This window comes from Amphiura filiformis, chromosome 4 (assembly GCF_039555335.1).
Source record: "Amphiura filiformis chromosome 4, Afil_fr2py, whole genome shotgun sequence".
NCBI classification, from domain to species: domain Eukaryota; kingdom Metazoa; phylum Echinodermata; class Ophiuroidea; order Amphilepidida; family Amphiuridae; genus Amphiura; species Amphiura filiformis.
Window position 1 is genome coordinate 26,027,312 of NC_092631.1, and position 13,683 is coordinate 26,040,994.

The 13,683-nt window shown below is 36.9% G+C and overlaps 1 protein-coding gene across 1 annotated transcript in view; it reads right to left on the reverse strand.

The window, feature by feature from the left end:
• Positions 1-3,945: 3,945 nt before the first annotated feature.
• LOC140150082 (polycystin-1-like protein 2) overlaps positions 3,946-13,683 on the reverse strand; it is a 36,678-nt gene continuing 26,940 nt past the window's right edge. Inside the window, exons 25-32 of the mRNA XM_072172085.1 lie at positions 12,977-13,106; positions 12,264-12,508; positions 11,016-11,193; positions 10,264-10,592; positions 9,474-9,806; positions 8,806-9,133; positions 7,038-7,150; positions 3,946-5,652 (exon numbers count right to left, since the gene is read on the reverse strand). Of these exons, the coding sequence (XP_072028186.1) occupies positions 5,377-5,652; positions 7,038-7,150; positions 8,806-9,133; positions 9,474-9,806; positions 10,264-10,592; positions 11,016-11,193; positions 12,264-12,508; positions 12,977-13,106 (1,932 nt within the window). The 3' untranslated portion in view covers positions 3,946-5,376. The remainder of the gene's footprint in view (positions 5,653-7,037; positions 7,151-8,805; positions 9,134-9,473; positions 9,807-10,263; positions 10,593-11,015; positions 11,194-12,263; positions 12,509-12,976; positions 13,107-13,683) is intronic.

Consider the following 13,683-nt stretch of genomic DNA (forward strand, 5'->3'; position numbering starts at 1 on the left):
ACAACTCTTCCGACGTTACACAATCCATAAAATTAGGGAAACTCTCTTCCTTGAAACATGTATGGATAAGTGGCGACACAAGTAACTTCGAAATAGACTGCAAAGATTATTCTGACAGTCGTTGTAATCCACGGGTAACCCAGTTGACACTATCAACTCCGACTTGCAAATTTCAGACGTTATTGTCACAGCTACCAGATTTGACCAGCCTTTATATACATGGAAGTAAATTGGAGGATAAACCAAAGACACGGAATTTGATTCATACTTTGCTAGACTCTCTTGTGTCAGAAAAGATTAGAAGGCTCACGATAACTAACTACCATGTACCTGCAAGTTGCATTCGATCTCGATTACCAACACTATTAATGCTACAGCTGGAAAACTTAGACAATGATGAGTGCAAAGGATTATTTGCAGCACTTTTTGATGAAAGTAAAAAGAAGCTTCACGACTTTAAGAGGAAGCGATGTAGAAGCCCGCTACCATGTAGGTACTTGAGGCTTAACAACATGTCAGAAGATATTTCTACAGGGTCGGTTAGGTTGCTAACAAAATCTTTTAAATATTTACCACGTCTTTCAGTTTTAAATTTACGCAACGCAAGGATTTTAGAAGATGGCTTCAAACTGATAGCGGGAGCGCTGCACAATCTGCCTTGCCTCATAGAGATCAACTTGTCAGATAACAAGATCTTGGATGCGTCGCAGAATATTTGCCAAAGCCTTTCATCGGTACAAAAGTTAGAAAAGGTGATTCTACGCGAAGCTTATTTGAACGAGCAGGGAATATCCGAACTTGGGAAGTCTTTACAACGTCACCATAATGTCACAATACTTAACATTGGTGGGAACGATATTGGCAGTGCTATGTCAGATTTGTGTCAAGGAATTAAGAAATCCAGTTGCCTTCGAGAACTAACTCTGAAAAACTGTAATCTTACCGATAAATGTGTTGCTTTGATACCGTTTGCAAATATGAAAAAACTGACACATCTCTATATGGGGAATTATCGTGGTCCACATATTGAATATAAGGAGGGGGATTTTATTGATCTGGATGTTGAGTTATCATGGCGATCCTATCACACCACAGGTGCCAGAATCATTCTCGAGAGTCTTAAATATCTAGAAAGTTTAACGTACTTGGAGATAAGTAATCACCTGCATCATGCTATCCTTTATGAAAACGAAGACGATGACGATGAGTTGTTGTTCTTGACAGATTGTTACAATAAATGCGTATCCAAAAGTAAAAGAGACCGTGTTACTCTTTCGCTTGGGCGCGAAGATATTCATGCAATAAAAGAGTACATCAGAGATTTGTCATCGCCTAATTATATAACAAAGGGAAATTGGGCCAACACATCTCCCTGAAGTATTCCTGTGGTAACATCAAATTCCTCAGTCAGGAGGCCGTCTACAAACACTGAACTTCTAGAGTTGATATATAGCACGCCGATTGCCGTCACAATCTTCTCTAGAGCGCCATAATGTCTTCGAGCCCAAAATAGCGAACACCATGTCCCTGTCGATGGAGTCGAAGCCTTTTCAAAAATTAATGAATGTTTAAGGGTAGGCCCTCGGGTCGGGTTTAAGGGAATATGTTTTAAAATAATATAAATGTGGTCAACCAGACATACCTATTTTTGACGGAGGGACCGACGTTGCAACTGAAACCTTCGTTCTTCAGCTGGGTTGTGATGTAAATGGCAAGAGTACAGTAACTTCCGGTATAATCGACGAGGAATGTCCTATATTTAGTGGCAAGAGTTGGGGTTTTATAGTACGAGTTTGGTTTAAAGGGTATGTGTATAATGGTTTAAGGGTACAAGTTGGGGTTTAACTGTACGTAATTGGGTTTAAGGGTACGTGCTGGGGTTTAAGAGTATACAAATACAACATGTTTTGTTTTTTGAACTTTCCATAAATAACATTTTGTTTCATAAAACGTCATATTCGCGTGTTATTATCCATCGGTAATCTCGGCAAAATAACTGCAGCAGACGCCATTTTCACGATAAACGCATCTGCAGAATCGCCGTGTGTAGCATAATGCTACACGTCTGAAGGAACGGTGACTGAAGTTTTTACTACTTCCCCGCGTTCGCGTAATTGCATAGGCGCGGGGAAGTAGTCGAAATACCGTACTCGGACGCTGGCGTTATTAACCAATAAGATGTCTGGATTACCTAATAAATATTTATGAGGTATAGTAATACAGGTTGTTTACAAGGTCATCTGAGAGCAAAATGCTGGACAAAATCGTTATCAAGCACATTATTTTGTGACATATTTCTACAAACACGTCAGTAGATTTGATTTATAAGATACATATACCATAATAATTGGTAAACATTTTGACTTTGAATTCAGAATCGTTGTTAGTGATACCTATAGTACTAGTCAAAGGATACATAAAAGCAGGAAAATATATCTATATATTTATTTACAACTACCTACTGACATTCAGTGATGTGTGCTTGAAAAAATGTATTGTTATTTTTGTATTTTTCAACATGACTTTGTTAACTACTACACACTTGTATTATAGCAGATTTTATATTCATACTTGTATTGTGCCAGTGTTTATATGTTTCATTCTTTTATATTAAAAGCTCCTAACAAACTAGCATTATTTGTAACCGTCTTCTATATTTGTACATCTCTTGCTTCCATATGGAGCCCAAAAGTTGTACATATATTTTACTCTTAAGGGATCGGTCACACACCTTTGCACAGTATTTTTGTTGGACCTGAGAGCACATCAGACACACCAAATGGCTAATACGAGGAATGCCTAAAAGACCTAAAAAGTATTAGGTCATTTGGGAAACGTCATGTATATTTTCAATACGAAAGGTCACAATTTTCATATAATTTTGTTTCATCCCAGCTACATGCATTTTAAGTACATATCATTAGATTTAAGTTTACTTCGAAGACTATTAAATGTCAAAAATGTGAATTTTAAATTATTTGCCATAAAATTTGTATTATATCGCGAATTAAAAAAAAAATCCAAATTATTTTATATCAGAAGGACATTTCTCGTAAGTTCAGAATGCAATTGGGTGTATCTGATGTGTTCTGAGGTCCCACAAAATACTGTGCAAAGGGTGACCGAGACCGTAAAAGTCTCAATGTGTTCACAATAGTGTAATCTTAAATAGAATTATAATGAAACATTTTTATACATAAAACAGCGTGATTAGTTTTCTCAGGTCTCACAAAATACTGTGCAAAGGGTGACCGAGACCGTAAAAGCCTCAATGTGTTCACAACAGTGTAATCTTAAATAGAATTATAATGAAACATTTTTATACATAAAACAGCGTGATTAATTATGAATTATATTACAACAAATGTGCCATTATCAAAAAATATGCCTTTCACCAAAGTTAATTTTAAGATGTCGCGCCCAAACTCATATTACATCAATATCTTCCATAATACCGCGTACTTATTTAAGGGACGGCTTCAAAACTCAACCGCCGGTTGCCAGTCTGTTCCGCCCGGTTTGAGCCAATTTACATTGTTCTAATCAATGGAACGCGGTTCAACCGCCATCATTCGCTGGTCAATCGGCAGTCGAGTTTTGAAACCACCCCTAAAGACTATTCTTGTTGTACGTGAATAATATCAATGTCCTGATCGATGCCCAAATTATCCCATTGAATATTCCACTTGTTTTTCACGTCAAAAGTCAACAGCACTTTGTTCGTTATAAAGGGTGTCCCTGAAAGAACTGTGTCGTCGAAAACTTTACTTGGTTTTTTTTAAAATAAAAATAGTTGATATGTTTGAGGAATAAATTAGCTATCACATACTTTGACAATTTTGACAATTGACCGCTCCGTTCTTGATGTATAAGAGGTTTACGAAACTACCACAGTTTCCATCGGTTCCACGAAGTCAAATATCAATCAATGACATAGACGCCACATACGCAGTATTCACTCCGAAATTATACAGATCATTGACTGATATTTGAATCCGTGGAAATGTTTGAAAATGAGGGAGTTTTGTAAAATTCTGATATTTCAAGAACGATGTGGTCAATTGTCAAAAATTAAAAAGTATATGATAGCCAATTTATTCCTGACTATTATGTCAATTCTTTAGTTGTGGTTGGTTTGGGCATTAAATTGCCAAAAAAAAAAGTTTCCGACGAACAGTTCTTTCAGCATGTTTAGAGACACACGGTCCTTAATATAGTATCAGTATCTAGAAATACGAATCACGTTTTATTCATACTCATAATATTAATACTGTAATATCTCAACAAAAACTACTAAAAATGGAAAAAGCCCAGTTATCCGAAGGGTCATTAGTCCAAAAAAGGTTTTTGGACTGAATGACCCTTCAAACAATCAACCTGTAACCCCAAAATAACTATTTGTTCACTATGATTAATATATTGACAAGTTGACAAAATCACAACAGCAAAACTATCAATATGATTTGGCTGCAACTCATTTCGCTAAATCAAATTATCATTGACCTTCGTTTGAAAAGTGTACTGGGGTTTGTGGGTTATGTCTATACCTTCGGACAATCGATCTGCAACCCTAAAATAACTATTTGTTCACTATGATAAACATACTGACAAGTTGACAAAATCACAACAACAAAACTATCGATATGATTTCGCTGCATCTCATTTCGCAAAAGGAAATGATCATTGACCTTCTTTTGAAAAGTGTGCTGGGGCTTGTGGGTTATGTCTGTGCCTTCGGACAATCGATCTGCAACCCTAAAATAACTATTTGTTCACTATGATAAACATACTGACAAGTTGACAAAATCACAACAACAAAACTATCGATATGATTTTGCCGCATCTCATTTCGCAAAAGGAAATGATCATTGACCTTCTTTTGAAAAGTGTACTGGGGTTTGTGGGTTATGTCTAACCTTCGGACAATCGATCTGCAACCCTAAAATAACTATTTGTTTACTGTGATAAACATACTGATAATTTGAGAAAATCACAGCAACAAAACTATCAATATGATTTGGCTGCATTTCAATTCGCAAAAGCAAATACGTAATCATTGACCTTCTTTTGAAAAGTGTGCTGGGGCTTGTGGGTAGTGCACTATAAATTACAGCACTTTAACTAATGCAACATCAACATTTACATTATCATTACGCATCACATTACAAGTCATATTTAACACTTATTAAGTACATCGTTTTTGAAATAGTAATACAATACTTTCTCTACCATGTTTACTACTTGTTCTTTTGACAGAATAGTATCTTAATCTTATTGGCCATATTGATCATAGTCAATTTAAATTAGTTCGATTAATTACATTTAGATGATTGACAGTTATACTATCTTCAAGCTTTAGATTGGTAATATTCTGTTCTACACCGATATTATTTCATCGGTCTTTCGCTTCCAGTGTTGGTTTCTTTGAAGATCTTCCAGGAACGTCGGGTTGTACACTGCGGCCATATAACTCAATAGCTCGTTGACCTTGTAAGGAAGATCATCAACAGGATCATTCAGTGTATCATCTTGAATTGGTTGTTGATTTTTCGGCTCGGGTTTTTGTAATCCAACCATTGTTTTGACATGTTGGATCATGAAATCTAAAATTTCATAATCGTTCTGTTTCTGCATCATGTTATGTTGTACCACCTTAAATTAGAACATAAAAATTATTATAAATAACGATTTGACCTGATATTTTTTTTGGATAGGCCGCGACACATAACAATGGGTCCTCAGCGCAACTTGTTTCCCTCATAATTAAGGTGCTCTATTTTTTACTTTCAGAGTTACTTGATGTCATTACAATACCTTACTTGGATAGGGGTCAACTTGTATTTTCAACAAGCAAGATTTAGAGTTAGGCCTACTTGAAATTTGTTTTTGTTACTACAACAAACGTCAAGTAGAAACACAATTGAATCACCCCCTCCCTTACACCTTAGTCAGTCAATCGGGGGAATTGTCCCCAGTCGGGGGAATCGAGACCCGTGATGCTTTTGAAAACCTGTGCACGACACTGTGCGACAATATTGTTTTGATTGGAATATAAATGTATTAAACATTTCGGATCGTTGCAGATACTTATAAAAGTGTCATATAAATTTTGACCCATCTGATAGTGTGTTGCAAATATTGATATTGCTATATGCTTAAGGGGGTACTACACCCCTGGCCAATTTTGAGCCTATTTTTGCATTTTTCTCAAAATTTATAGCGCAATGGTGACAAGAAAGATAGGTATATTATAGGAGCAAGGACTACAACTACTGCACTGAAAATTCAGCAACTCAAGGCAAGTAGTTATTGATTTATTGATCAAATATTGGTTTTCCCTCATTTTTGACTGTAACTCCACAACTGTTGTCTGTGCTGAAATAAAATTTCCAGTGCAGTAGTTGTAGTCCTTGCCCTATAATATACATATCTTATTTGTCACCAATGCGCTATAATTTTAGAGAAAAATGCAAAAATAGGCACAAAAGTGGGCAGGGGTGTAGTACCCCCTTAATTAAAGGCTTATGCAGTGATCCTGGCAAAAGTGTACAAACAATTGTGTATAGATGTCCTAAATGTGAATGAAAGTCATTAAATTGTTATTTGGTATTTTTGGATTCAATAGTTTGGCACAATACGAGGGAAACAGCAATATTAGAGACCTTGCGAAATGAAGTTACTTTAACTTTAACTTTAACGTCTAGAGGATTATAGAGGATTATGTATTCAAACCCAATGTGGTTTTGAATACATAATCCTTTATAATCCTCTAGACGTTTAAGTTAAAGTTAAAGTTAAAGTAACTTCATTTCGCAAGGTCTCTATTGATAAAGTTGAAACCCCATCTAAATATGCCTACATGTATGTAGCCAATTTCTCTACTTAAGTAGAGAAATTACAAATACATGTAAAATGTCCTTTGTCATAACGCACGGCTTTCGCTTTTCCACTAGTAGGATATAACGAAGGATTTTACGATCTTCTGGGTGGGCAAATCACTGAATAGGCCTTTAACCTCGTTGACCTTCAACTCTTACCGTAAATGACAAATTGATTATTGTAAGAAATACGTTGATCAACATAAATGAGACAAAGATCATGAAGAAGAAAAACAGCAACGGTCCCATGATTCGTTCCTCCTGGTAGATATCTTGAAACAAAGAGATTTATTTGCAATTATAAATATTTAGTCAATGTTGTAAGATAACGATTGCGCACTGAGAAAGTTATAGTTATTGTTGATGTTGTTCTTCTTGTTCTTGTCGTTAAAGTTGTTGTTTGTTCTTATTGATTATTGTTGTTGATGATTATTTGTTGTTGATTATTAAAGGAAAAAGAAAATCGGGAAGGCAAAGAAAAAGGGCAAGGTGCCCATTTTCCACCCGATCATGGGCCAGAATAGTGTAAAATACAAACAATTTCCACGCTAAGCGCGCACATTGGGTACACATTTATCCTAATAAAACCTTGTTTGGAAGCTCAAAGACTTTACATGTACATTCTCTCTAAGAGAAACCGGTATATGAAGAGCTTTATTTCAAAACCCCTTACATCCACTTCAGAAATGTTGAGAAAACATTAATAAATCATCAAAAAAATCATTGATATAAGGGGGTCTGCAACAAAAGCAGTTTTTGGCGGGATGCCTGGGTAGGATGAGCAGCCCGCCAAAAACTGCTTTTGTTGCAAACCCCCTTATATCAGTGATTTTATTGATGATTTTTTGATGTTTTCTCAAAATTGCTCAAGTGGATGTAAGGGTTTTGAAACAAAGCTCTTCATATGTAGGCCCTATAATACCCTCCGATAATACCGGGTCAAAATTATGCATTATGAATTTGTTTCGTTTTTGCCCCAGAAAATTTTATTTTGCCAACCCCGCCACCCCGACCAAGAAAGTCAGTGATTCATCCCTGCAAGGAATATTAAATTTTTAAGGAATGGTTTAACACAAATGCTGGTTTCATACTTTCCTGCCGCTTGCCGTTTTGCCGCTCTGAAGATGATTTTGCTTCACTGCGCAGTCGCACCAGAAACGCTAGCGGTGACCAGCGGCAAGCTAATATATCGATCACTCCACCGTTTTGCCCAAGCGGCAGCACCGCTGGGAGTTCAATTCAAGTCAACTCAGTGCGGTGCCGCTCTGGCGTATGAGAACATGATACGATTTTGGAGCGGTGCTGAGCGGCAACATTGGCTTTCAGAGTCATGCCGCTGCCGTTCAGCGGTGTGCCGCGCCGCTTGCAGACAAGTGCAAGCGGCATGATGAAGCGTCACGCCGCTCAACGGCAAGCGGCATGAAAGTATGAAACCAGTATAACAGTGAAAACTAAGTCAATAAATTGCCATTAAGTATATTTTCTAATATTTAGTGTGTACGGACAGATTCCTTCACCATTTGACTAAACTGTGACTTTTTACCCTTATTAAGTCGTGTTTGATTTTATCATTTGCTGAGTATGTTGGCACATCTATTATGCTTTACAAACATACACAAATCGAATATTTTATTTAGATTTTCTGATTTAATAATCATTGAAAGTTCCTTTATTGATGTAAGTATTTACAAATTTACAACTTTACATCTGGGCAAGAACTGTGTCAGAACTTGCCCGCTATTATCGCAACTTGTAATGTTCTCTATACAAGATCTAATTTTGAGCCCTGATCTGTGTAATAAAACATGCAAGCATCAATGATCAAATAACTCTGAATTCTTTAATTCTTTGTGTTTGAAAACAAAGTGGTTTATAAGGTCCATATACTAACCATTATCATCATAATAAATTTTTTTAATTTACATACCACGGTATGAAAACTTGTTCAACATTGTCGTCAGCAGAGTTTCGAATGTGTTAATGTACGTCGCGTAATCGTAGAGTTTCCCATTAAACACCAGATAGAACACAGTTGTGAATCCAAGAAATGCAATGGTAAACATGAAGCCGAATTGCATCAGATCCGACGCCGCGTTACAGATGGTAGCCGAGAGAAGCCCGATGCGACGATTAAAGCGCAGAAGTTTGATGAATTTGAGAGAGGACATAAACACAACCCACCCCAGGAAATAATTGTAAATTTCCGTCAGATAAGCGATGTATTGCAAACTGACATAGACGGTATCACTAGATTTCTGTAAAGAATGGACACAATATGTATAAGCTATGATGGAAGATAATTATACATAAATGTGTTCGTAAAGTAAGTGTTACGTTGGTTCATTGTTTGAATGCTCTATTGACATGCCAGGAGTAACAGCGAAATGCCTCCTGACTGTTTAAAAGCTTTAGTCCTATCAGTACAGCTTTATGTTCTAATTAATGTTAGTTCATATTGGACTTCTTTCATGGTCTGCTATATTAAGAACAATAAGCACGGGATATAACTACTGATGGGCTTTCATCATAACAAACATTTCAAAATTGGACTACCTCTGAGAAATACATACAATTAAAACAGGGATCAAAACTTACTCTTGCTGCACTCAGCTTGTCCAATACTTGATCAGTAACGTACAGACGGGTGAAATACACACCGGCAGTCGCAATAGAAAATCCAATGATGCACCATTCTGCCCAGTTCCAAAACTTTTTCCAATACATCCTCTTTTCCTTCCGAATAGCCATACATTCTTTGATGATGAAATACATACTGAATATGAAGTAGATGACCTCACATGTAAGACGAATATGATCCATTCCTGCGGAGTAAGTAAGAAGACGAAATGCGTCGACGCGGTAGATTGGGTGACCACCCCCGGCTGGCAGAAATTCCAGGAGAAACGTGACAGCAGCAAATAAATTCACCTGTGAGGAAAGACAAGACTTAAACATCACTTACATTTCTTATGATGTACTCTGCCAAAGAAGCTTACCGAGATCAAAAACAAAATGCTGCTAATTTGGCCTCTTTTTGACAGAAAGGTTATTGTTTCGTCCCCACCTACAACCGTGAAAACAATGAAAGATTCATTGATTCGGATTCGGACCTCAACTGATAGGCAGCATCATCGCAAATGTAGGATGATCAAAAATGTGAAATAAAATGGTCGTTATTACACGCCTTTGAAGAAATCATCATTCCTGGAAAACAACTCTCTACAATAAATATTACCAATGACATTATACAGGATTTGCGCGTTCGTAATCCCTTTCTGTTGACATACCTCTACCGAGTAAGGCTAACCATTAGCTTGATACGCATTGGTTGAAGCCCAAATAGTTGTGTGTACCTTGAACTGGATCGGTGGAACTAACCTCTTACCTGTGCATTATAGCAAGACATTTCAACAAAGACAGCTCTGGTGTATTGATCAATCCACGCCTCTTCGTATAATTGATTTATTTGCTCCATTGTGTCATTGTAGTTATCTTTCAATACCGTCACATAACCCCCTCCCCTGTACAGCGCGTGCCGTCCCAAATACGGATAGCTGTCGATGTCATCGGAGGTTTTGTATTGGTATTCAGTACGAGTCATTGAACTGTTTGTCCAGCTTACATTGTAATCGTCTCTGTCTTCATCACTATATGAATATTCCACGTTACATTCTGGGATAACACTTTTAAACTGAGGTGTTGCGCTACAAGAACCTGAAATTTACCAACAGAAATATAAGCACAGCAGGAAAAGTCACACTGGAATGCCCATTATTTTGCGATCCAAATATAGAAGTAGTTAATTTGTTAGGCTCACATTTTGTTTGGCTCTCATTTAGACAGCGGATAGACAGCACCAATATAATACTGATAACTGTGTATATTCAGTAGTAGAATATGACTAATGTCATGTAAATCTAAAATGTTGTATTAGCTTTGCGAAGTGAAATTGATTGTTGACCAAAAGGCTCCATACACTCTCAGATGGGCGTTACCCTTCATTTTATTATTACAAATTTACTTTATTCTGGGTATACATTGCCATGATAAAAAGCCGGGATTGAGAGCGTTGATATTAGCTCATACCTTCTTTAAAACAACAATGCAAATATCTAAGAGGAGAATAATGTTCCCTACCTGGTTTAATTCGCAACTGCCGGATGATTGCATGCCCAAAAAGATAAGACTGGCGATCACCAAATAAGTTTTCCTCCGCTACCTCTATGTCTAAATCGCCATTGTACAAACGCTCTGGATACGCTGCTGGTATAAATCCTGTACGCATCCAACGCCAAAAATGGTAAACACTTCGAACCTAAAGTACATCATAAAAAGAACATTATTATTACATCAGACAGAGAATGGGCGATTCCAGAAATTAAAGAAGACATGTAAATTTGTACCATAAATTTTTGGGAATTCCCAGTGTCCCTAAAGAACTAGAAGACAGGCAAATTTTTTGCCAAACTTTTTGGGAATTCCCAAGTCTAAAATAAAAAGGTGTCCTTTTCTTGGGAATTCCCATGTCTTCTTAAGTTTAGGGTTGGGAAAATAATGACCATTTTGGGGGAATTCCCAGAGCAAACAAAGATTTTTGGGAATCCCATGTCTTCTTTAGGGGCGGTGCCTTTAATTTCTGGAATATCCTAATACATCACTGAAGTATTTCCAGATTCAAAACGATTTTAGTTTCATTCAGTTTGTAGTAATTTTGAAATAACTGAATAATCTTTAAAGGAGTATTTCGTGATACTAGTTATGTTCTTTTTATGATATTTTCAGCCGATATCTTTATCGAAAAGTGTGGGGAGGAGGCTGTGTATCACGAAATAGCCCTTTAAACCTAGTCATACGAAGGGGTTTTCATCCAACATAAAATGTGCACGTATTTACGCCCAAACAACTCGAGCTAATCGTAGATCCATCCCTTGCATTTTAGTGATAATAATTTTTACCCCAGTACTTTACCATCCATACACGAGGGTAGGGCCGACCACCAACAATGTATATGGGGCCAGCATATAGGTTTCTACAATTAAATATATGATTTTCATTTACATCCTATAAAATTATTCCGAGAGATATGGACTTTTTACTTGATAGTTTTTACATTGCAGAATATTTATCCGAAAATCAACTTTAATTTGTACATAGGCAGAATTTCCGAATTGCACGCTCACATTATGACGTCATAGCGGTATTATATGTGGGATATATTTGTACTTTCTTTGCTGTCATTGGATACGGGAGACCAATGGCTATACATTGGTATCACGTAATAACGGTATATGATGTTTATTATAGAAATTATGGGTTGCAACCCCCACCCCTGATCCCGTATTTACAAAAACTAGGACGAGGGTTAATAATTATTATCATCCTCACCTTCGAAAACGTGTAATTCCTATTGCCAGTATCCAATAACTGTACATACTGATCTTTCATAAGAAAGTTGTGTTTATCTTGACCAGCATATCCAATCATCATTAAAACCACCACAAATATGATGTACATGATTATCTCTCTCAAAATAGAATGCATTTGTATAACTTTGAGCTGTTGCGATCGGATCTCTTCCGTATTGGTTGGATTTGGTGGTTTTAAAGTTGACCGGGTAGGTTTTGAAAACCCTGGAAAAGAAAGGAGGAATAGTGAAAACACGTAATGATAAAAAAGCAAGTACTGATAATAGGATTTCTTCTTTGACCAATAATTGACCTATTCGGTAAATCCCATAAGCCTTTGCGAGTAGACCTCAGATTACGTCATTTGTAATCATGTCGATGCGCACATCGTTACTGCGCACTTCTCTCACGGCATTGAAATGCGAAGTAGCGATGTTCTCTAAGCGATGTGCACATCGGCGTGATGTCAAATGACGACATCTCAGGTCTACTCGAAAAGGCTTATGGGATTTACCGAAAAGGTCAATTATAATATTACGGTACCTCCATGTTTTCACTTTTTTTCAAAAAATTAGCGGTAAAATATTGATGTTACATAATAATTTTAAGCGGTTATTCATTGATTATTACACAAAAAAAGTGACATCAAAAACTATATCTAATTGATCTTTTTTTAGGATTATTACCGTATACCTTGAAAATCGTGCAGCCATTCCTCATCTGGTTTCAACCCGTAGTCTTCTTCATCCTGCTCAAGATCTGCTTCGTCATCAACATCTGGTCGTTTGAACAGGAATGATAATACAATCGCTAGAACAATGACCTGTGAAAACATGATGAAAGAAATTTATTACTTGTACTTCTTGACATCATTCTCTTTGCAGTATGCATGTAAATCATTAAAAGTCATTCAAGAGTGCCAATTGGTCACATGAAGTTAAGTTTATACAAAGGCCCTGAAGAGTAAGAGTATCTTTCTGCCTTTTTTTGTTCAGCCAAATAAATAGTTATGATGTATTTAATCAAACAGCGCCTGTACATATCATACCCGACGTAATTGACCTTTTCGGTTAATCCCGTAAGCCTTTGTGAGTACACCTGAGATGTCGTTATTTGACGTCACGCCGACTTGCAATGCGCAGTAACGATGTTTGATAAACGATGTGCGCATCAGGGCAGACCGGCGTGACGTCAAACGACATATCAGATGTACTCGCAAAGACTTTATGGGACTTACCGAAAAGGTCAATCGTATAAATTGAGACTGTCAACAATTGTGACCTCCTACCACGAAATGAGTGTAAAGTCGCAAGTTGGTAGTTTCGAGACATCCTGGCTGACTGACTGGATGTTCTTTGTTTGCCACGCATCTGTACATTTTCACACGGATACATTTTAAC